Here is a 22,107-nt window from a genome sequence, read left to right as displayed (position 1 = left end):
ATCTATGGTTTAACCAAAGTACATGGCTAAGTGTAGATCCTGTTAAAATTAGAGAGGCCCAAGAAGCGCTCGACCATGAGCTGTGACGGCGTTGAGGTCGAGGCGGTGGTGGCTTCTTTGTATTGAGCTTTGGTTGTTGCCTATGTGGTTTTCTTCTTCTTTCTTTTATTAGTAATAGCATTATCAGCCTGTATATACGTTTGGCTCATGTCTCATTTCGTTAGGCCAGATAACTACCATCTTGTTTTGTAGAGTTCTGTTGGCTGAACTCTTAAAAGGGCCCATCTAGTGACAAAACTACTGTTTTCATGCATTTGAATTGTGGCATGTTTAAGGCGGTAAAATAAAAACCCAGTTGTGAAAAGTCAACCTGTGCCTCAGAAGTGCCAATGAGTCATATGTGTATAATAATAGTAATAGTTGTTGTTGTTGTTGTCTCCTTAAGGGCCCGCAATCCTGGGTGTGTCCATGTCTCATTACATTTCTTCAAAAGCAGCCTGTAAGTCTACAGAGTAGTCTACAGGCTTCTATTAGAAACTAAGATCTGGATATCAGCATTTTTGATCAAAAGAATGTATCAAGTTTTGGATGTTTTAATTATCCTAAGTTTTGATAGATGTTCCCAAAGCTCTTCAGAAGCATTAACATTAGGTGAGTATTGTTTTGAAGTCCACCAAGCCATCACCGAGAAATATATTCAACAAGACTTGAGTTACTAAAATTACGTACATTCAGGGGTTTCTCGCATTTTGTGGCGTTCAGGACAAGTTAAAAAGTAATCATCTGAAGTTCCTTTGTCTGTTGATGTACCCTAATGTTGAAGTCACGCTGTTGTATGGTAAAAAAAAATAAATAAAAAATTGTAAAAAATTTATTCTGCATTTGAACATTCCACACAAAAAACAGTATAATATACAATATAACTGTGGTATAAAAAGATACACATGTTTTAAAAGGTTAAATGTAACATAGTAGCTTGAAAAACGACTACATCAGTAAGAAAACTACAGTCTGACATGTAGTCCTGGCTTTTATGTCATAAAGCTGCCTGGAAATAAGAAAAGATAAACATTATATTTCTGCTATACAAGAAAAAACTGCTGCCGAAAAGTGCAAATGTGAGTACCTGACAGACAAACAACTTGTTCTATTTTCAAGCTCATGTTCAGCTACTGATCCCTTATGAACTAGTAAAGACTAAAAGAAAACGTAGCCTGTTTCAGGCTTTCCAATACAGGAACTTTACAGAAGTATTTTGTATGTTATTGTGTCGGCCTTCATGTCAGTTTAAGTCAGTTTTTAAATTTGTTCAGATTTGCTTGTATATTTATGTCTCTCTCAGATAGCAATGGAGTTGGAGGTGTCGGCAGACTCAGACCAGATGGAGCTTCTCCTGCTGTTGACATTAGATTGAAATTTGGCGCTTGTCTTCAGCTTGCAGCCCAGGGACCTCAGAATGTCTATGAGCTGACGCCGGAACTTTACACCCACAAAGGCGTACAGGATGGGATTGAGGCTGCAGTGCAGGTAGCCCACAGAGGAGGTCACTGTTTTAGCCGTCTCCAGAGATGATCTGATTTCACAGGTCTCGCTGCTATTGTCGGAATGGAACGTATCCACCATTAATGTGATGTTGTATGGCGTCCAGCAGATAAAGAAAACCACCACCACAGTGATAATGACCCTAAAAGCTTTCTGCTTTTGAAGGCCCTGTGTGCCACAGCGCAGCCGATGCAGGATGCAGGAGTAGCAGAAGATCAGGACAGCTGAAGGAAGCAGAAAGCCCACTATGTGGTAAAGCAGGCGGGATGCCAGCCGCCAGACAGGAACGGACAGTGGGTCAAACTTGAAATAGTTGCGAATGCATTCGGTTTTGCCTCGTCTGGAATCCTCCACGGCTTCCAAAAAGATCCAGTCAAGGGTAGCGAGGAGCAGGGAGACGAGCCACACCGTGAAGCAACTGGCCTGAACAACCCAGGGCTTCCTGCGGGAGTACATGTGGGTGGCATGGACTATTGACAGGTAGCGGTCCAAACTGATGCAGGCCAGGAGAAAGATCCCACAGTAGAAGTTGATCTGAAGTAAACAAGAAATTAAACCAAAGCCAAGTGAGAAACTACTTGCAAAACTTTAGGTAATTTCAGAGCATCATTTCTTTTGCACAATTCTTACCGTAAAAACAGATCCAGTGATCTTGCAGAGGGCAGTTCCAAATGTCCATCCTTTGACTTCAACATACTGTGTTGCCCAGAAGGGCAGCGTCACCAGCATCAGGATGTCTGCAACAGCTAGATGGAGGATGAAGGTGTCCGTCGCACTCCAGGTCTTTCTGCTTCGAAGCAGTACTCCCAGCAGCACTCCATTCCCCAGGATGCCCACAACAAACACCAGCCAGTACAGAACTGGTATGAACACCGACTGAAATGCCACACCTTCATTCAGGTTACAAACATCCCCCCCCTCGCAGCAGTCATAGTCTAGTCCGGTGTCGTTGTCATATTGCAAGTCATCCAACGCCAACATCCATGGATTTGTGTCACCATCCATCATCTATAAATTTTGCACAAACAGAAGATTTCTTCAGCCACATGGTGGTGCTGTTTGTCCATTTATCTATCTACTGTCTTCTCCAAATTTATTTAGACCCTTCCATTAAAGAAAAGGCAAAATTCACAATAGTCATTCAAATAAGGACAAACAAAAAAAAAAAGCAATAATAAATAAAAAATCACTTAATTATAATTTAGTGAAATAAGCATTGCTTTTGCATTGTGGTTGAAAGGAATAATGTAATAAGATAAGATAAGATAAGATATGCCTTTATTTATCTCACAGTGGAGAAATTCACATCGTTGATAGCTGCTTTCGACAGAGTTACACTTACACGAGACAGGAAAAAACAAAAAATAAAAAATGTACATATAAATATAAGAAATAGTGCAAACAAGGTGAGTAGTGCAATGTAATGTAATGGACATCATGTAATACAGTCTTGGATTGTGTTTTTTTTTGTTTGTTTGTTTGTTTTGTTTATTTAGTTATTTAGCTCTTTAAGAAGAAAAAGAGGAAAATTGTCTTTTCTTGTAATATTTTCCATGCACGTGCAGGATGAAATACCACCACTCCTGGCTATGCTGACTGTGATGTAGCAACAGAAGCTTTGTATAGTTTGTGGTGTTGTGTTTATTTAACTGGATGACTTAGTCATACAGATTCAGTCACAAACAGATGATGTACCTTTTTTTTTTTCGTGCGAGCAGATGGTGAAGAGAAATGTATAAATTCACCATTTACATGTTAGGAATCTGGAGGCACAAAATAGGATTCCCAATTATTAAGAATAATAATCCTTAGTATCTGTAAGTTAATATTGGAAAATAAAGATAATTCAAGGTACATGGTTCAGAAAGTCTACTTTAGGACAGCATTGACTGCAGCCTCATTGTTGTCTCATTGTGTGTGACAACAGACAACAAAATGAGTGAACAAAGTATATATTATAACAACCATGTTGCATGAAAATTAAATTTATGTTCATTTATAATATATTCATAGAATTTATACACAATGCATACACACAACAAGTGTACAGAGATGGGTAAAATCTGGAGGAATGAAATGTGAGCTTACCAAACTGTAGTCCTCTGATGTTGTAGAACTCAGCAGAAATGAGCTCTACCATCTAGCGGGTGAACACAAAAGCAACTACAGCTACCAAGGAGGAAGAGTCTCTCGTGCATGCAGACCTCATCTGCACCGACAATATAGATGTGTGAAAAATTTGCATCATAACCCTGAACAGAATTTGAATTTTTTTATGAATAAAGAAGGAAACTGTCACTACTGTCATGCAAAATTACTTTTTGATTTTTCTTTTTTGTTTGTTTCTTCCTTTAAAAAAAAAACAGCTTAAAAATAAAGTTAAATTGATGTGGAAGAGTTAAAAAATGCAGTAGTTTGACCTTTTACGTCCTAGACCTAGAACTAAAAAAGACAAAAACTGAAAACTGGGGCTTTTTCTATGCCAACATGAGACTCAGCCCATTAAGCAGAATGAGACAGCAGACATGGCAGCTAAAGGGGAATAGAAAACAGACATTGCCCTTAATGTAAGAATTGGAATATCTGAATGTAGATCTATCATTGAAGAAAACATAATAGCTGTGTGTCACAGTGTTAGTAATAGGAGATACAATGAGACACTTCATTATGACAAGACAATGAAACTGTATCTAACACTTTCAGTTAACTTTTTGCTTCCAGCACGGTGTAAATGGGTCACCGGTTGTCCGTCTTTGGGCCAACTTTGGTGGTTGCTAACTACTGCACACTCCACAAGACTTGTTGTATCGGAGATGTTCTGACCCAGTTGTCTAGCTGGCTTTTGTCAGGGTGGTTCATGTCCGTATGCCATATTGCCTGTTTTTCTTGCTTTCAGCACTTCAGTTTTAAGAGCTAACTGTTTATTTGCTGTCTGGTATATCCCACCCTTTAATAGGTTTTGCTTTCACAACCTGTCAATGGTTTAATGGCTTGTCTGTAAATTCCTATAAAACTGTAAATAGCTGTTTTAAATAACCTAAGCTCTTTGCTTGTCTCCTATCTAATGTTATTAAAGAAGATTTACACCAATGTAAAGATCTAAAAGTGCTAAAACATGTAAGATCTTGTTAGCATATATATGCTATGTGAGTATGCTGATACACTCAAGAAACTGCCTGATGACTAATACCGCCCTGAATTTAGATGTACTGAATCTGAAACCACCCCGCAGTTTCATTTGGCTTGAAAAATATGTTTCAAAATCGGTTGGTATTTAAAAGAAATACATTGTTCTGACTTTATAGAAAATGCTGTGTGCAATTATGTTGTCACAGTATATTCACTGGCCTGGCAGTGATACTGACAACCTCAGAAAGACATCTGCATTTATTCCAGTCCCTCAACATCAGCATAAATATGTTTAATTTTACAGTTTATGAGAGATTTTGGACTATTTTTACCTTTGTTTTAAGATATGCATCTACGAATCACATTAGGGCGGCTGCAGCTTAGGTGGTAGAGCCGGTTGTCCTCTGATTGTAAGGTTGGCAGTTTGATCCCCCGCCCCTCCACAGTCGAAGTGTCCTTGGGCAAGACACTGAACGTGAAGTTGCTCCCAATGGCAGGCAGCACCTTGCATGGCAGCTCTGTCGCGAATGGGTGAATGAGAAAACATAGTAAAGCGCTTTGGTAGAAAAGCACTATAGAAGTGCAGTCCATTTACCATTAAACAATGTGAATGTCCAATTAACGTGCAAATCATGCTGGTCAAAGAAACAAAAACAGAGTATTAAAAAAGTACATTGTGAAAACAGAACTAATAACAATGAGTGTGTAGGAGGGGTGTCTGGGTCCTGGTGGGCCCAGATTACTGTCATTGTATGTGGCTGTGTACGTGTGTCACACATAGTGAAACTGCATTATCTTTGTCAGGATTGTTGGTTGATTGTACAGTTGAGTTGAGTCATTGACGCGTTGCAGCCAACAGTTCAGGTCATGAATTACTGCCCTTGATCAAGGTGTTGTGGTGTCTGATGGCTGTGGGGACAAATGATCTCCTGAACTGTTCAGTCCTGCAGCAAAGTGAGATGTGATTCATTGTAGCTGCTCCTCTGTCCAGCCAGGATGCTGTGAAGACGGCGGCTGGCATTGTAACGGACTGACTGCACTTTATTGTGTGTATTGTGTCTCAACCACAGTCCTCAGTGGGTCCAAGCTCCTGCCAAGCACAGAACCAGTCTTCTTTACCAGCTTGTCTAGCCACGTAGTGTTCCTCTCAGTCACAGTGCCGCCCCAACAGACCACAGCATAGAAAAAAACACAGGCTACCACTGACTGGTACAACATATGCAGCGTTTTACTGCAGGCATCTGTGTTTGTGAACCAGTCCAGGTTGTTGTCAAAGGTGCAAACTTAAGTGTTGCACTACTGCAATTTACCCCCCCTGGGATGTTGACAAGGCTGAAGCAGGTGTAAACACCCGCTTCCTGTACTGACCTTCTTGTACATTCTTGATACATGCTACAATAGCTGTATCATCAGAAAATGTGGCAGGACTCAGACCTGTACTTAAAGTCTGCGGTGTACAGAGTGAACAGGAATGGAGCCAGAACAGTTTCTTGATGAGCCCCAGTGTTGCCCACCACTGTCCCAGAGACAGTTTCCAGTCTGATGAACTGTGGTCAACCTGCAAAATAGTCCGTAATCAAGGAAGTGAAGCAGGAATCAACCCCCAACGCTTCGAGCTTGTTTCGAAGTACGAGGGGTTGGATTGTGTTGAAACCACTGGAGAAGTTGAAGCACATGATTCTCACATATCCACCCGGTTCATTCTAGTGAGAACAGACTCGGTGGATCTTGCAGAGTCCTGCATCGTCCATTCCAACATTCTCCCGGTACTGCAGGGAGTCCAGTGAATGTGCAGCCTGTGGTCTCAGAAAACGGCACAGACGCTCCAGTGTCTTCATGAGGTGTGAAGTGAGGGCCACCGGATGGTACTTTTTTCTCTGGACCGGGAGCCCTACTTTGGACACTGACACAAGACAAGATCGTTTTCCACAGAAGAGGAACCCTACCAGTCTGTAGACTCAGGTTGAAGATCCTCTGGAGCGGTTCAGCCAGCACAGTCCTGAAGCAGCCTCGAACACAAACCATCCGGACTTGCTGCTTGTCCAGCTTCTTGAACTCTGCAGTCACTTTCTCTGTTGTGACGGACAGTGACGAGGACAGCGCGAGGGGAGGAGCTGTAATGTGGGCGAAGGGATGGGAGGGACGAGATGATAGAGGGAGATATAGAGACTGACCATCATCATGCAATCTGACCATATTTGCTGCAGTGAACGATCTCTGCTCTTTTCTTTCAGCTTCTACAATGTGCAATACAATACAAACTATTCATTTAAGTGTATGCTCACACATGCTCACATGGCGTATGGCATTCTACAGATGGGGTGAAGCCTTTAATTACATTTCTATTTGGCACATTTAGATTAGAATAAAATGATAACTTTAAGGTCACACAAACCACAAATGGAACATACAACACCCAAAATGACACGTGTTCAAAGAGTACATCTGCTTAACTTAGAAGTTGGCCTAGCAACACAATTTAAAGTCAACATAACACGTGAGCAACGGATAAACAGACAGCTGATTATGAGTGACATATCTGTTAATAATAACTGTTCCCTTCACAGCCCTTCATTATCTTACCTTTCAGTGAGATTAATATAAAGATAAGACTGAAAAATGTGAATGAACGTTTCCATCTCAGTTAATCGGCTTATCGTCAAAACCCCTCTGATACTATTTATACATCGTTTATCAGTGTTAAATCTCTCCTTCATTTTCACAATCAGCCATTTCGTAGAAGCAGTCATCCTCTGCAAAACCTCAAGATATTTGTCACACCTTTCTTGTTCTCGGTATGTCTATGCAGCCCCAACACCATGCAAGCATGACACCTGTAAGAGCAGATTTCATTTGTCTGTTTCCCCTTCGCCCATCTCCTGTGTGAAACGCTTAGATACTGTTCCTGTTTTTTTTCACACCTTTTTTTTTTCTTGTGCTCTGCAAAGTTCATGCAGTTTTCTGTGGTGAGAGAGGTAGATAAAGTGTGAGCATCTGGCCATGAAGATTCAGCCCACAACCAGCCAGTGCCTTTCTTTTTGCAAAGCATTTTTCCGTGAACTGCAGCAAGTAGGATGTAAGCATGTTGGTTTAAGCAGAACTCCTTAAAATCTCACGTAAAATGACAGTTTTCAGTTGTTTGTCAAAAAATGGTTGGTTATTTGAAAGCATAAACAAGAAAAAGAGATGTTGACAGCCTCTTAATGGTTCAGATAGCCTCTTAAGAGTTTTGTTTCATTCAGATTCCCACAAAAAGGCCTAGCTGAGTGTAAGACGGCACACTTTAATATCACTGTTTCTCCATGAATCAGTCTGAAGAAGTCATTCAATAGTGTTAGGTTAACAGTGGGCCCCAGTGTTTGTTGTTTGAGGAACCGAAACAACTAAAACTAACACCAAATCCATGTGTTAGTTTTAATTCCTAAAACCTGTCCTACAGTGCTTTTAGTCACAGTGTTAAATTTGAATAGCTCTCTATTGCTTTGTTGTAGCAGTGTTCTAGTAAAACTGGTAAAATAAGCAACTGCTATAATTGTTCCTTGTTTTTTTTGAGGCACCACAAGAAGAATTTCCTTTCGCAGAATGTCCTACGACAGCTGCAGTGGTTACACACACTGACATGTTGTAGTTTTAACTCATGACACCTGGTTGTTGAGGATATTCTGAATGTTATGTTATTAGAATTAGAATGTTTGATTAACAAAAAGAAACAGAATCATATTTCAATCAATCAATTTCACACTGTGGATTGTGGTTGAGGGTGGCACGGTGTTGCAGTGGTTAGCTCTGTCATCTGACACTTTGAAGGTAATGGGTTGGACTCCGGGCTGCAAGGTGGCTCGGTGGTTAGCACCGTCACCTCGTAGCCTCCAGGTTAGGACACCTGGGATCTTTCTGCATGAAATGTGTATGTTCTCCCTGTGCAGCGTGGGTTCTCTCCAGGTTCTCCAGCTTCCTCTCACAGTCCAAAAACATGTTGAGGTTAATTGGTGAGTCTAAATTGTCCGTAGGTGTGAATGTGAGTGTGTTTGGCTGTCTGTCTCTAAGTGTAGCCCTGTGATAGACTGGTGACCTGTCAGGGTGTCCCCTGCCTTCGCCCTAAGTCGGCTGGGATAGACTCCAGCCCCCCGCGACCCTAGTGAGGATTAAGCGGTGTATAGATAATGGATGGATGGATTGATGTCTGTTTGGATACTGGTGGGTTTTTTTCACCATTAGGTGACCCTCCCTCCCCCCTCTCCAGAGCCTGGTGGGCAGAGTTGGGTCATCATGTAGACTCTCACTCACCTGAGCTGGCTGCAAAGCTTTACCAGCTGCTATTATGTTTTTTACTGTGTACAATAAACTTATTTTTAGTAGTTTCAACTCATGTGAGAGACAAAGGGATGGCTACCATGGGTATACACAGTATTTTATTTGAATCCTATACTATACAATGAATATTTTTCTTTAGTTGTGATCCATTATCATTGTCAATTGTCTGTGTGGTTTGGGAAACCTCTCTTATGCAGCGTATGTACAAACCACCACGGAAGAGCAAATTTCTCTCATGGAGAAAGAAAAAGAAAAAAAAATAAGAAGATTTGCGCAACAGTACTTCAAAAAAGACAGAAACCACAGTACCAGTGTGGATTTCCTGTGTGACGTCTGGTGCTGCGAATGTCACAGAAAGTATTTACACCCTTTATATTTTAGCAGTGCAGCCTATATAGTTACATAGTAACAAAAACTAATACTGAAAATAAATGCTAACGTGAGAACAAAGATGTAAAGCCTCCTTCACGTGTTCTGTTAAAAAGTTTTGTCTAAATATCAGAGTGAAGTCATACACCACACTTCAAAAATCAGAGAAAACAATGACGGCTGTCTCTAGATGGAGGAAGGACACAGGAACCACTCAAATCAAAATGGCCTCCTAATGTGCTCTTTAAACTTCAAAGTGTTTCTGAACATCTTCTGGAAATTCCTCATTAATACAAATATATGAACTCACTAAATACATGGAAAATAAGGGGGTGTATGAGAGGAGGACTGTGCCTGCTCAAACGATATTAGACAGTACATTTAACCACAACACAGATAATGAAAAGACAGTTTATGAAAGTGTTCTGACTTTTATTTCGTTCATCTGTAAAAGGTCGCAGTAACAGTTTTGATACTTTTGAGATACAGGCTTTGTGTTACGACCCGGCTCAAGACGGCTGCAACAAAAGGAGAGATGCACCAAGTTTCAAAAATTAAAGCTCATCTTTATTCATTTCAATTATACCAAATGAAAAGGCAAACCAGTACGGCAGGGGTGTCGAATCCTGGTCCTCGAGGGCCGCAATCCTGCAAGTTTTAGATGTTTCCCTCTTCCAACACACCTGATTCAAATGATCAGGATCGCTATGAGGCTTCTGCAGAGCTTGATGATGAGCTGATCATTTGAATCAGGTGTGTTGGAAGAGGGAAACATCTAAAAATTGCAGGATTGCGGCCCTCGAGGACCAGAGTTTGACACCCCTGCAGTATGGGGTTGTGAGGATACCTCGTCAGCGGTGTGTGTTATGTCTGCATGAATTATGACTGCGCAAGTGTTGTAATGCAAACATCCTAAATGAAGAAAGCTAAGCATAACCAGACTGGTGTGTTACCCGCAGAGGGAAGAAGAGTGTGATGAGACTGCAGTCAGCCCGTGAGTAACCACAGGTGCCCCTGATTACATCAAACAGCCACTCACAGAACCCATAAGACAAACTAGAACCACTCAGAAGATGACTTCAGGGGTCATCACACTTTGTAAACCTGGATTTGGTGCAGTTTATCCCTGGACCTTGTGTTTACCAGACATTGTTGCTCTGATTTCCGTTCAGGGCTTCATACTCTCAGATTAGCTCTGTTTGACAAATTCCAACTGGGCTGCCATGTGTTTCTTTTCTTCTTCTTCTTCTTTTGTTTTTGTTTTTTTTTAACTTTGGCTCCCTCTAGTTCTCTACCATAAAGGCCAGATTGATGCAGTGCTACTGAGATGGTTCTCCCACAGGTTCTTGGTCACCTCCCTCACTGAGGCGCTTCTTGCTCAGTTACTCAGTTTGGCCCTGGTGGTTTTAAATATCTTCCAGTCCACAGTTATTAGGGCCAGTGTGTTCCTGGGAGGAGTCAAAGCTTGAGATATGGTTTCATACCCTTGCTATGTCTTGTCACTGTTTTATCATAGAGGTGTATAGAATTTTACAAGCACTTCCTGATGGGAAGTGTGAACGATATACCTGTGCATGCCTTCAAACACTATTTATTTCAATTGGCCAGTGAGTTCTAGAGCCATCTATAGAATAGAATAGAATAGAATAGAATAGAATAGAATAGAATAGAATAGAAAGACTTCATTGATCCCCAAGAGGAAATTCTGTTGTGACAGAAGCAAGCAGAAAGAGTAAAGTGACCACCACCACAGTACAAATATATAAAATAGAAATATAATACAGAAAATATACGAAGATACAAAATGCATAACAGTGTGAAATATACTATGAACAAAAATGTAGTAGACTGAAAATATTTAATAAAAAATACTACAATTCAGAGCACAGACCCTTCACTGTGGCACACTTTGTCACAGCAAAGGATCTGAATACTTTTGTAAATGAGAATTTTTTTTTATTAATGTATTTTTAAAAAAAAATTTAATAACATCTTGGTTCTTGCTTCATCGTTAAGACTGAGTGTAGGTTAAAGGCCAGAAATGAAAATGACATCTGCAAGAGAGCCACAAAAAAGAGGAAGAAAGAGGAAGGGGTCTGATTTCTTCCACTTTACACTGTCCAAGGCAGCAACCATGCTTTTTTTTTTGTGGTTATTCTGAGCTGCACTGTTTTGCTTCCTGTTTTAAATGGTCGCTAAGATCCTTTAAAGGACAAACAAAGTCACGCAATGACATGATGAGTTTCAATGTGGTATATCACAGCAATCCTACAGCAGACACACGATGGCACCGTAGTGCCGCCTGCTGGATTTGGTGCAAAATAACCTGTGAAGGATTGAATCACTGTTATGCGGATTAGTCTATGAGATAACTGGGATAACTTAGTGTTTTTCAAAGATCCTACACAGCTATTTAAAAAAAAAAGGGGGCAAAGAAAAGCAAAAAATTCAACCCCAGGACCACTGCAAAAACTGATAATAGAAAACATATAAAATATATCAAATGTATGGGGTCGTGAAAGAGTTTAATAAAGTTGAAATAAAGTGCAAATGATAATAAGACACAGTCACTGGTGTCAGTCAGGTAAATGTACAATAAGTGATTTGTAAATGTATAAGTAGTTTTGTATTGAAGTGGTGTCATGGGATTATTAATGGATATGTAGAGAAAAGTTAATGTACTTCTATTTACGGTAGAGTCTGTACATACATCATTAAAGCTTTTTTTTTTCTCTCTCTCTCAGACAAATGTGCAGACGAGTGTAAATCTGCACATCTCCACTCAGTGGCGGTTCTACACAGGGCCCTGCAGGAGCCAGTGCCTCTGTCCAAATGTGGCTGACCCCTGTGCTGACTGAGTAATAAACTGATCGCTTCATAACGAGCGCCGAAACCAAAACTAATGTGGCTCTATGCTCTCAGCCCCCAGACTGATGGCTTTTTAAAGGACAGCGCTGTGTTTTCATTTGGCCGCCTGTACAATGCAAACATTGATGATTTAGGACATGAACATGGATCTAAAAATACAGAGTGATGACATACAAAAGCCATTCAGTACAGTCGAGCTGATCTGTTTCATTGAGCCATACAGAGAAGTTGTTTTTTTGTTTTTTAACTCTGCCCCCTGCGTACACAGTTTCTGCACTCTGAAACTGATAAAAACATTCCTGCGGTCCACCATTTCTGATGATCGACTCAGCAAATCTTGGTGTCCTGAGTACATATTTCACGACCAGTATGCCAGACAGCACAACCACCGTATCCTGTTGCTGTAGCGATAGTGGATGTGGTGGCAGAAAACCAAACCACTGGTGTTTCGTGTGACTGATCTGAAATGTTCCCAATGTTGCACATTTCAGCACTGGCCATGATAACCTCATTGTTTTAGTTGATGTATTTTTTGTTAAAAAAAAATAAACATTTGTTTAATTTTAATCTAAAGTAAGTAAAAGTTTTTAGCGCCTAAATATCATTGTTGTCGTTTTTTAAAGTGCCCCTGTGCAGTGACGTCTCTGCATTTGGGGCCAGTGAGGCTCCACCAGATGTCGCTGTGGAGCTCTATGCTGGCTTAAAATAATTAAGTGGAAAAAATCAGTCTTTATAAAGTAATAATCTATAAAGAATATTTCATCAATAATAATAATAATCTAAAAAGACCAACTATGTTACCAAGACGATTTCGTTCTAAACATTTATGCATAGTCCAAAAGCTTCGTCCACAGAAAGCCGACAAGTAGCTTAACTCCTCTTGATGCACCTGAGAACAGGGCCGGCCCATCAGTGTTGGTTTGAGTGATGAACTGCTGAAATCGTGGTGTCCAAAACTGCTCTCCGTGGACAGCCGCGGGACACAGTTACTGTGGCCCCAAGCCGAAGTCATCCAGTCAAAATATTGGAATGACAAACATCAAGACGTAATAAACATGTGCAGTTTTGGCAGATGGTAGCGAACAAGACAAAAATAATAAACAAATTAATGAAGCAGATTCTTTGATAACGGCTACATTTAGCACTTTGCCAGAACAACACTGGTGAGTGACATTTTTTAGTGACTATTTTTCATGCTATGCATAAAAATAGGTTTTATTCTTGAACTACGTTGATGTGAAAAAAAATGTGTAGATTTTGTCATTTCATGTGGCTCATTTAATAGAATCAGACTCTCTTTATTGTCATTGTGCAAAGAAAACACAACAAAATTTGAAATAGCAGCTCTTGTAGGCAGAGCAAAACATCAGGACAAAAAGTGCACAAGACATAGTATTAAAAAAAATAAATTAAAAAAGACTGTACAGTTCGGGGGGTGGTGGCGTATTTACACGACTAAAAGGATGAAGAATAGAAAATATAGAATAAAAAATAAAAAACAACTGGGATATTGCATTCAAGAAATTCCTACAGATCAGTCTTAGGTTGTATGTTTGCACCAGAAGATGCTGCTTATAGCTGGACAGTGTGTTGTGCCCCCACTAGCTCCTTATGCCAGAGATGCCCCTGTGATGAAACACTGGCCCCACCTTGGCCCCCCACTAACATTTGTCTAGAACCGCCACTGCACGAACTGCGCATCATCACTTCTCTTCCAAGCCTCCGTGAGGGGGCAGTGTTGTAAAATCCCTGATCAAGTTTTCTGCCTGTCACAGAAACACGGAACAGGAATCGAGGGAACAGATACGCGGAGCTACAGTTCACAGGTCGTTTTGTACTCTCTGCCAGCTCCTGAAAGTCCTTTTTTTTCTATAGTCTTGGCAAACAGTGGTGCCTCTACACACCGCATTAGAGCCTTCCGTCGCTGTTGCTGAAAACGAAAGTAAACTGAAGAGGGCCCTGAGAACCATGGCGGATAATGTGGATGAGGAAATGGAGACCACGTCTCTCCAGCGGGACCTGACCTGCCCCGTGTGTCAGGGCATCTTCAGGGACCCCATGCTGCTGCCCTGCTCCCACAGCTTCTGCCGGGAGTGTCTGGAGGGGATCGCAAAGTTTAGCAAGAAGTGCGCGGTGTGCAGGGCGGCGTTCCAAGACGGACAGGCCATCACCAACCGTGCGCTCAATAGCGCCTGCGAGACTTTCGAGCAGACGCACCGACCCAAACCGACCCAGGAGCGGCCCAGCGAGGATACCTGTAACTTGCACCTGAAGCCGCTGGAGCTGTACTGTGAGAAGGACGAGGTGCCCGTGTGCGTGGACTGTGTCAGCCAACACAACATGCACAGGCTGCTGTCGCTCAAGGACGGAGCGCCAATATGCAAGGTAGAGTGATCTGACCTGTTCTGACTGGGCGTCACCTCAGCTTTACACCAGGAAAGAGAAAAAATAGTTCATTTTTACGTTTGTAGACTAAAAGAAAGTCAACGTTTAAAAAGACTTAACAGTGAAACTCAACATTACGCAGTTGGTGTAGACAGACCTTTGGCCGCTGTGCCAAAAACTGTGGGAGCAGTTGTTCTTATGTCTCTTCAAGAATTCTTCTGCTCTGTGCCTTAAAGTATAACTAATCCAGTTCAGTTTACCAGCTGATAAAGCTTTAAAGCACCACTTTTATTTATCAGTTGTTTAACCAGGTTAGTCCCATTGAGATCAGAGGTCTCCTTTACAAGGCAGACCTTGTCAAGAGGGCAGCAGCAGGGTCACATCAGAAACAATAAACAGCAGATCAAATGTAACAGACAAGGTAGACTGTAATGATTTTACCCGAACTTTAAACTCACTCAGTGTAACAAGGGCTTGAAGTTGAAGTTGAAGCATTAGGGGCAGAAAACCTAAATGCTGTGTTGCCCACTTCAGATCATACTTTGGAGACGACAAATTGCAGAGTTTCCATAGATCGGAGATTGTGACTTCCATGTTTTCTTGTTAAAAGACAAGACAAATAGGAAGGAACGATACCCAGAATGGTTCTGTGAATAAACACATAGCAGTGACTGAGATGTCGGGAACTTAAAGATGTCTGATTAACTTTAGAGTACACAGCGGTGAGTGAGGTGACCACATCTGATAATGAATCTCAGCACCCTGTGGTGCACACTATCCAGCACGCAAAGACAATTATCAGAAGCCTTCATATCCACCACATCTCCGTAGTCAATAACAGGCAAAAAAAAAAGTTGTTTCCACCAATTTCTGTTTCACACATAAAGAAGAACAAGACTCGATAAAATCCTAACAAGAGTTTTTTTTTTTTTTTAACCACATACCAGATGTGCTCCTTAAAGGACAAATGGTTGTCACTTAAAAATCCTAGATATTTAAAAGTAGATACCAACTCAATTTGTTGACTTCTTAAAAATTTAAGGACAAACTAACAACCTTCAAGACATATAATGTGTTCCGCTTGACAAAAAGTGACGTCTGAAATGTTATAAATGACTTGATTTCATTCATGAGGGTTGTATTTTAAAGACTGTAGCTCACTGGGAAAGAGGTGAATTCTCAGTTTTTAAACCCAATCCATAAATCATGGGTTTACATAAACCAGTGTTGCCTATAATCATCCTGAAGTAATGCCTGATTGTTCTATAAACTGCACATTTTTTTGGTTACAATCATTGTGTTAGAAGAATCATTAAAGTTTCTCAAACACTTCTGCTGTAACCACAGACATGAAGTTATGACTGTTTGACCCAGACAAAAGCAGATGTGGATTTTTATTTACTGGACAATGGCTTCAACAGGAAGTGCATAATCAGTTTTCGGCAGCGATTAATTTATGGCACAACACACGGAAACTATAACCTCCGCAATGTGTTGGTTGGAGGATTTACTTCAGGTCTGCTGGACTGTAATCTGTCTACCTAGGTGGTCATAAGTTTGGCAAATTCAATACTGTAGTGCTTTAAATATTTTTTTTATCTAGATTTGAATAAAATGAGACATAACAGGTAGTCCTCGCCTTTCCAAAGTTCACCAAATGTCTCCCCAACTACCAATTCTACTACGATCGCGAATATTTTCCAATAACTTTCTGTACGTTAGCAAATTAGCATACAGGTTGGAATTTAAATTACAACTAATCCTGGTGAGTCACATGAACATTATCTGGCATCAAAGGAAGAAAAGCAGAAATTTCACATGAGGTTATTACACTTATTTTTCTGTACTCCTATATTTTCAAAGCACCGTCCCTGTCATAGGTTTGTGTATACACTGATCTAGCGATACCCAGAGTCTCAGTCCACTCTTTCTGCTAATTTCTTATAGGCTTTTCCCCCCTCAGTAGTCTAAAAACAAAACCCAAGATGTTGTGTCTCTAATACTGATGTTGTTTGTTGATGCCTTTGCAGAGGGAGCTTAACTTCAAAGTCCAGATTTTTGAAAAGAAAGTGGAATCATACAAGAAAATGAAACACAAATTCAGCAATGCAGTGGAATACATCAAGGTAAAGTTACTGACATTTATCTATGTATAATCATTAACCTGTTTTTTTTAACATACGAGCTGCAACCCTGGTCCATTGCATTTAGACATTTTCATTCTTTGAAGCAGGCAGATTCATACCTCCCTTTGCTCAGTTTCATTGACACGGCTCTGTGCCTCATCTTGACCTTTGTCCTCTGGAGGAAAAGCCTCTCTGCAGTGATCTGTAACATAATTTGGCCCTCATATGGACTTTTCCAAGGAAATAAAACTACATTACAAATTGAAAGAGAGTGTTGTTTATTAAATGCGTGGTACACAAAGAAGACACTCCATACTGCACAAGAAGGTACAAGGTACAAGACATATGAGGTGTGTCAGAAAAGTTTCAGAACTGGTGTCACAAAATATATATTTCAAATCCAAACTACAAGTTTTCCCCCTCGAAGTAATCCCCTCGGAGTCTAACACACTTCCCCAGCCTTCTCTGCCACGCTGCCATGCGCTCCTGGAAGGATTCATCCGCAGCTCCGTCGTCACAGCCATCTTGATGTCGTCCACGTCTTCAAAACAAGTCCCCTTGATGACGGCTGTGGCTCAGGTGGTGGAGCGGTTGTTCTCTAATGGTAAGGTGGGCGGTTCAATCCCCGGCCCCTCAACCGTTGACGTGTCTTTGGGCAACACACTGAACCTGAAGTTGCTCCCAATGGCAGGCAGCACCTTGCATGGCAGCTCTGTCGCCACTGTTGTATGAATGTGAGTGAATGAGTGAATGAAAACAAAACATTGTAAAGCGCTTTGAGTGCCGCTAAGGTAGCGAAGCGCTATATAAGTGCAGACCAGTTACCATTTACCCCCTTAAGCTTGGACAAGAAGAAAAAATCCCACAGAGCCAGGTGGGGTGAGGAGGGAGGTTGTTCCAGCACGACAATGTTCTCCTCAGCCAGGAACTGTTGGATGCTCAGGGCATTGTGAGCAGGCGTGTTGTCATGGTGAAGCAGCCACGACTTATCCTGCAACAACTCTGGCCTCTTCTCGCACAACTGAACGACGCAAAAGCCGCAGGATCTCTTTGTAGACGTGCTGGTTGATGGTCTGAAGGGAGAAACTGGTAGTTTGGGTTTGAAATATATTTATTGTGACACCAGTCCTGGAACTTTTCTGACACACTTCGTATAATACGCCAGAGAGTCCATCTGCCTGACTCCATCCTTGAACTATTGTCCATTAATCTAAAGATTTTTTCTTCAGTTACTTGTTTGATCTATAAAATGTCATAAATTAAAAAGTGTCGACCAGTGTTTAACAAAACCCAAGAAGAAATTCTCAAACGTCTTCTGTCCAAATCCCAAAGATATTCAGTTGACTTTCATAGAGGAGTGAAGAAAGCAGAAACAGCAAGTTAATTAATTGATTAACCGTTGCACCTCTAATGCGTACTGTACGTGCAAACTCTTCTCTTCTCGCAGTATCAAGCCGGGCAGGCAGAGAAACAGATCAAGGCAGAGTTTAAGAGACTCCACGAGGCGCTTGTAACAGAAGAAGCTCTGCGTCTGAAAGCGCTGGCTACTGAGGAAGAGGAGAAGATTGCTAAAATAGAGAAGCTGATTGAAAGCACAAAGAAGGACATTACCACTCTGGGCGAGCTCATTGAGACGATGAAGAAAGAGATCGGCAACGAGGATCTGCCACTGCTGCGGGTAAGAGAAGGCAGCTTGTTTTGTCTCTGATGTTTGAATGTTTGACATTACTCTTTAAAACTTGCTTTAAATAAATCTTAATCTCTCTCTCTCTTGTGTTTTAGAATTTCCAGGATTTGAAAAGAAAGTAAGTCACTAAAACTCACGAGCAGTCACAAGTAGTATGTACTATAAAACCAGAGGCTTACATACACTGTAGAAAAAGACACAGAACCTTTTTTTTCTCACTATCTGACATTAAATCAGACTAAACTGTTTTAGGTCAGTTAGGATTACTTAAATGATTTCTATTTGCTAAATGCCAGAATAATGACAGTGAATTTTTTTTAGATTTTTTTATTACTTTCTTCAGAGTCAGAAGTTTACATACATTTCCTTAGTATTTAAACTGTATGACTTGGGTCCAATGTTTTGGGTTTCCTTCCACAAGCTTCTCACAAGTGTTTGATAGAATTCTGGCCCATTCCTCCTGACAGAACTGGTGGATCTGAGTCGGGTTTGTTGGTTTTTCAGCTCTGCCCACAAATGTTCTACAGGATTGAGGTCAGGGCTTTGTGGTGGCCACTTCAAAACATTGACTTTGTTGTTCTTCAGGCACTTCATAACTAATCTGGCAGTATGTTTAGGGTCATTGTCAATTTGGAAGACCCATTTGTGCCCAAGCTTTAACTTCCTGGCTGATGTCTTAAGATGTTGCTTCAATTTTTCCACATAATGTTCTTTCCTCATGATGCCATCTATTTTGTGAAGTGCACCAGTCCCTCCTGCAGCAAAACACCCCCACAGCATGATGCTGCCATGGTTGGTTTCTTTAGATTTTTCCATGTTGTCACAAAAGGAAGCTACAGAACCCCTGAGTGGCCATAGAGAAAAAAAAATAATGCGTGGTAACAAGATAGTAACTCATTACCAAGCGTTAATAACACGTGGGAATGCGGTAATTTAACTTGTGGCCTCGAGATAATGCGTAGTAACAACATAGTAACTCGTTACCATGTGTTATTATCTTGAGGTAACGACTTATTGTCTCGTTCCCATGCATTAAATTGTTTTCACCAATGTCACTTCCAGAGTTCAGTAAAGTTGGAAAGATATTCAAAGATTCGAACTTCCGCCATGAATAACTCCAAAGCGATATTAAATGGCACCTCTTTCCAAACCTTGTGACACAGACCACAACCTACAACCGGCCAATATCTTCTTTTTTTTTCCCCCCAAACTGAGACGTCCTCCGTTCTTTATGAATTACATTGATCTTTACGTGCAGCCGGCTGCCAGACTGGAGCTCACGGACCGTCAACAAGTCACGACGGCGAAAGGAAATGCTTTGAAAAAATACTTAATAACGATACATTGATTGTTTGTAGTGCCATCAAACTCACATCACACATCAATGACCTTCCTCTGGTTGTATGACAGCACTTAGATTAATAAAGCAAGTATTTCTGATTCTGACCTGTCCAGGGTGTCCCCTGCCTTCGCCCTAAGTCGGCTGGGATAGACTCCAGCCCCCCCACGACCCTAGTGAGGATAAAGCGGTGTATAGATAATGGATGGATGGATTTCTGATTCTGATTCTGAAATGTGTCTCTGCTCCAGAGCCCAGTGGATATCTCCTGAGCCGAGCCTTCGTGAAGACTCTCTGTTGAACATGGGCAAACATGTTGGTTCTTTGGGCTTCAACATATGGAAGAGAATGCAGGCTCACATCCAATACTGTGAGTACATTGCATGGTGGGAGTAGCTTGTTGTTTTAAGGACTGAAACAGCATCGTCTACTTCAAACACCACTCTCAGAATACTTCAATAGATGGCAAACGGCACAACATACCATCATCCTGCAATGTTATACTGACAACATTTTTCTTTCATGAAGCCATGTGACCCTGTGATGCCTTGTCTCTTCCTGTGTGTGCAGATCCAGTGGTTCTGGACCCAAACACTGCCTCCCCGTGGCTGTCCTTGAGTGCCAACCTGACTAGTATGAAGGAAAGCTCGGAGCGTCTGACCGCCCCCGACAACCCAGAGCGCTTTGATCCCTGCGTCTTCGTCCTGGGTGCTGAAGGTTACACCTCTGGAAAACACAAATGGGACATCATTCTTGGTGACAACCCTAAGTGGATTGTGGGGGTATGCAAGGAGTCATTGGTCCGTAAAAAGAAGTTCACAGTCTCGACGAATCGTGGCGTGTGGGCCATAGCACTGAGCAAAGGGGTGTATACCGTCCTGACAGCTGAGCGCACAGAGCTGCAGGTGCAGCAGCGTCCTGAAAAGATTCGCATCAAACTGAATATAGATAAAGGAGAGGTGTCTTTCTTTGACGGGGGCACAGCAAAGCACTTGGTCACTCTTACGCACAAATTTGAGGAAAAGATGTTTCCTATTTTTGGACCCGGGCTTCATTCCACTCCCATGGTTCTGGCTCCGGGAAAAATTGCTGTACACACGTCATAATAGCCAAAGATTAACAATCAAGATAAATTGGACAACACATTTCAACAGGAGTGATTCTAAATTCATGTAGAACATTTATTAAAAGATTGAAATCCGACAATGACAACACACTAAAAATCAGATTACGGATGAACATAAAAAGGATGTTGTTGACTTTAAGAGTAAAGTTAGAAATACATGTCAGAAATGTCACTTGAAAAAGTGTATTGCTTAAAATCAACTTTAAAGCATGCGGACAGCAAAATAAGAAAGCCAAAGATACATATGTAATGTAACTTCTTAGAGTTTTTCATGCACACAGTGAATTGCAGAGACTGAGATGTGATCAAGGCATGACACTGACTTTTTTTCAGGGTCAGTAGAGAATGATGGAGATTAGTTTTGCCCTTGTGCCTTTGCTGAAGAAAACTGGATTGAACAATCTTTTTTTTTACTATGGGAGGGGGGGATAGACAAGAGTAGATAATTACACTGAAATAAGGAGCAGCATGGCTGATCATGATGATGTTTTAAGAGCTAATTAACCAGCCTCTCTTAATTTGTGATTATGTTTCAGGACATTCAGCCCTTCATGTCTAAGACGCCTTAAAAAAAAGATTTGGTAGAAACGTATTTTAAATTGCTTTCTTTTGTACTTTTGGGGATGTTATGGTGTTTATTGGTTTGAATGCATTTGGAGAGATTTTATTTCTATTTTGAAATTGAAAGAATGAACCGTCTTTATGCTTAAACATTTAGTTTTAATGAATTGCTTGACTGCTTTTATATGATTTTGTTGCTCAAACGTTGGGATCTTGTGGGTATACGACTACGACTGCTCTCGGGCTGTGAAATCACACACACTTCAATTAAATGCTCTAAAATCAAATGTGTTTTGTGTCTTGATTAGAACCACTTGAAGTTTTCTAAAAATGACACTGTGACACTTGAGATACCACAAAATTACAGCCGAACTATTTGGTAAACATTCCTTGACGGATGACTGGATTGCATGGCAGCTACAGTCGTCCTCATATTCATACCCTCCCATTAAAGAAGGGAAAAAAACAGCTGTCACTGAAATAAGTTGAAATTGACAAAAATAATAATAAATAAAAATGTAATAAAAATCATGACATTGCTTTTTAATTGTGGTTCAACAAAAATAATATTTAAAAAAATAAAAATAATAATATAAAAAACATGATGGGACCCATAAACTAATATTTTGTTGAACAACCCTTTGTGCCAATCACTGCTCAT

General features: G+C 40.9%; 2 protein-coding genes across 3 annotated transcripts; one reads left to right on the top strand and one right to left on the bottom strand.

Moving 5' to 3' along the window:
* Positions 1 to 853: 853 nt before the first annotated feature.
* On the bottom strand, positions 854 to 21,805 carry cxcr3.1 (chemokine (C-X-C motif) receptor 3, tandem duplicate 1). 2 transcript variants are annotated; one of them, XM_008290073.1, is made up of 4 exons: positions 21,801 to 21,805; positions 3,631 to 3,634; positions 2,173 to 2,550; positions 854 to 2,076 (listed from the first exon to the last, which is right to left on the bottom strand). In XM_008290073.1, the coding sequence occupies exons 3-4, from the start codon at positions 2,548 to 2,550 to the stop codon at positions 1,339 to 1,341; spliced, it is 1,116 nt and encodes a 371-aa protein (XP_008288295.1). In that variant the 5' UTR covers positions 3,631 to 3,634; positions 21,801 to 21,805; the 3' UTR covers positions 854 to 1,338. The 2 variants fall into 2 exon arrangements, with proteins under 2 accessions (XP_008288295.1, XP_008288294.1); XM_008290072.1 differs by lacking the exons at positions 3,631 to 3,634; positions 21,801 to 21,805 and having other exon boundaries at positions 2,173 to 2,579.
* Positions 13,983 to 21,733, top strand: trim35-28 (tripartite motif containing 35-28). The gene is made up of 6 exons (XM_008290074.1): positions 13,983 to 14,607; positions 16,638 to 16,733; positions 18,181 to 18,411; positions 18,516 to 18,538; positions 20,011 to 20,129; positions 20,330 to 21,733. Exons 1-6 carry the CDS (start codon positions 14,191 to 14,193, stop codon positions 20,863 to 20,865), a joined length of 1,422 nt encoding a protein of 473 aa, XP_008288296.1. The 5' UTR covers positions 13,983 to 14,190; the 3' UTR covers positions 20,866 to 21,733.
* Positions 21,806 to 22,107: the final 302 nt, after the last annotated feature.

This window comes from Stegastes partitus, unplaced genomic scaffold, assembly GCF_000690725.1.
Source record: "Stegastes partitus isolate 25-593 unplaced genomic scaffold, Stegastes_partitus-1.0.2 Scaffold654, whole genome shotgun sequence".
NCBI classification, from domain to species: Eukaryota; Metazoa; Chordata; class Actinopteri; family Pomacentridae; genus Stegastes; species Stegastes partitus.
The sequence above is the reverse complement of the archived record's forward strand: the minus strand, read 5'-3'. Positions and strand labels throughout refer to the sequence as shown.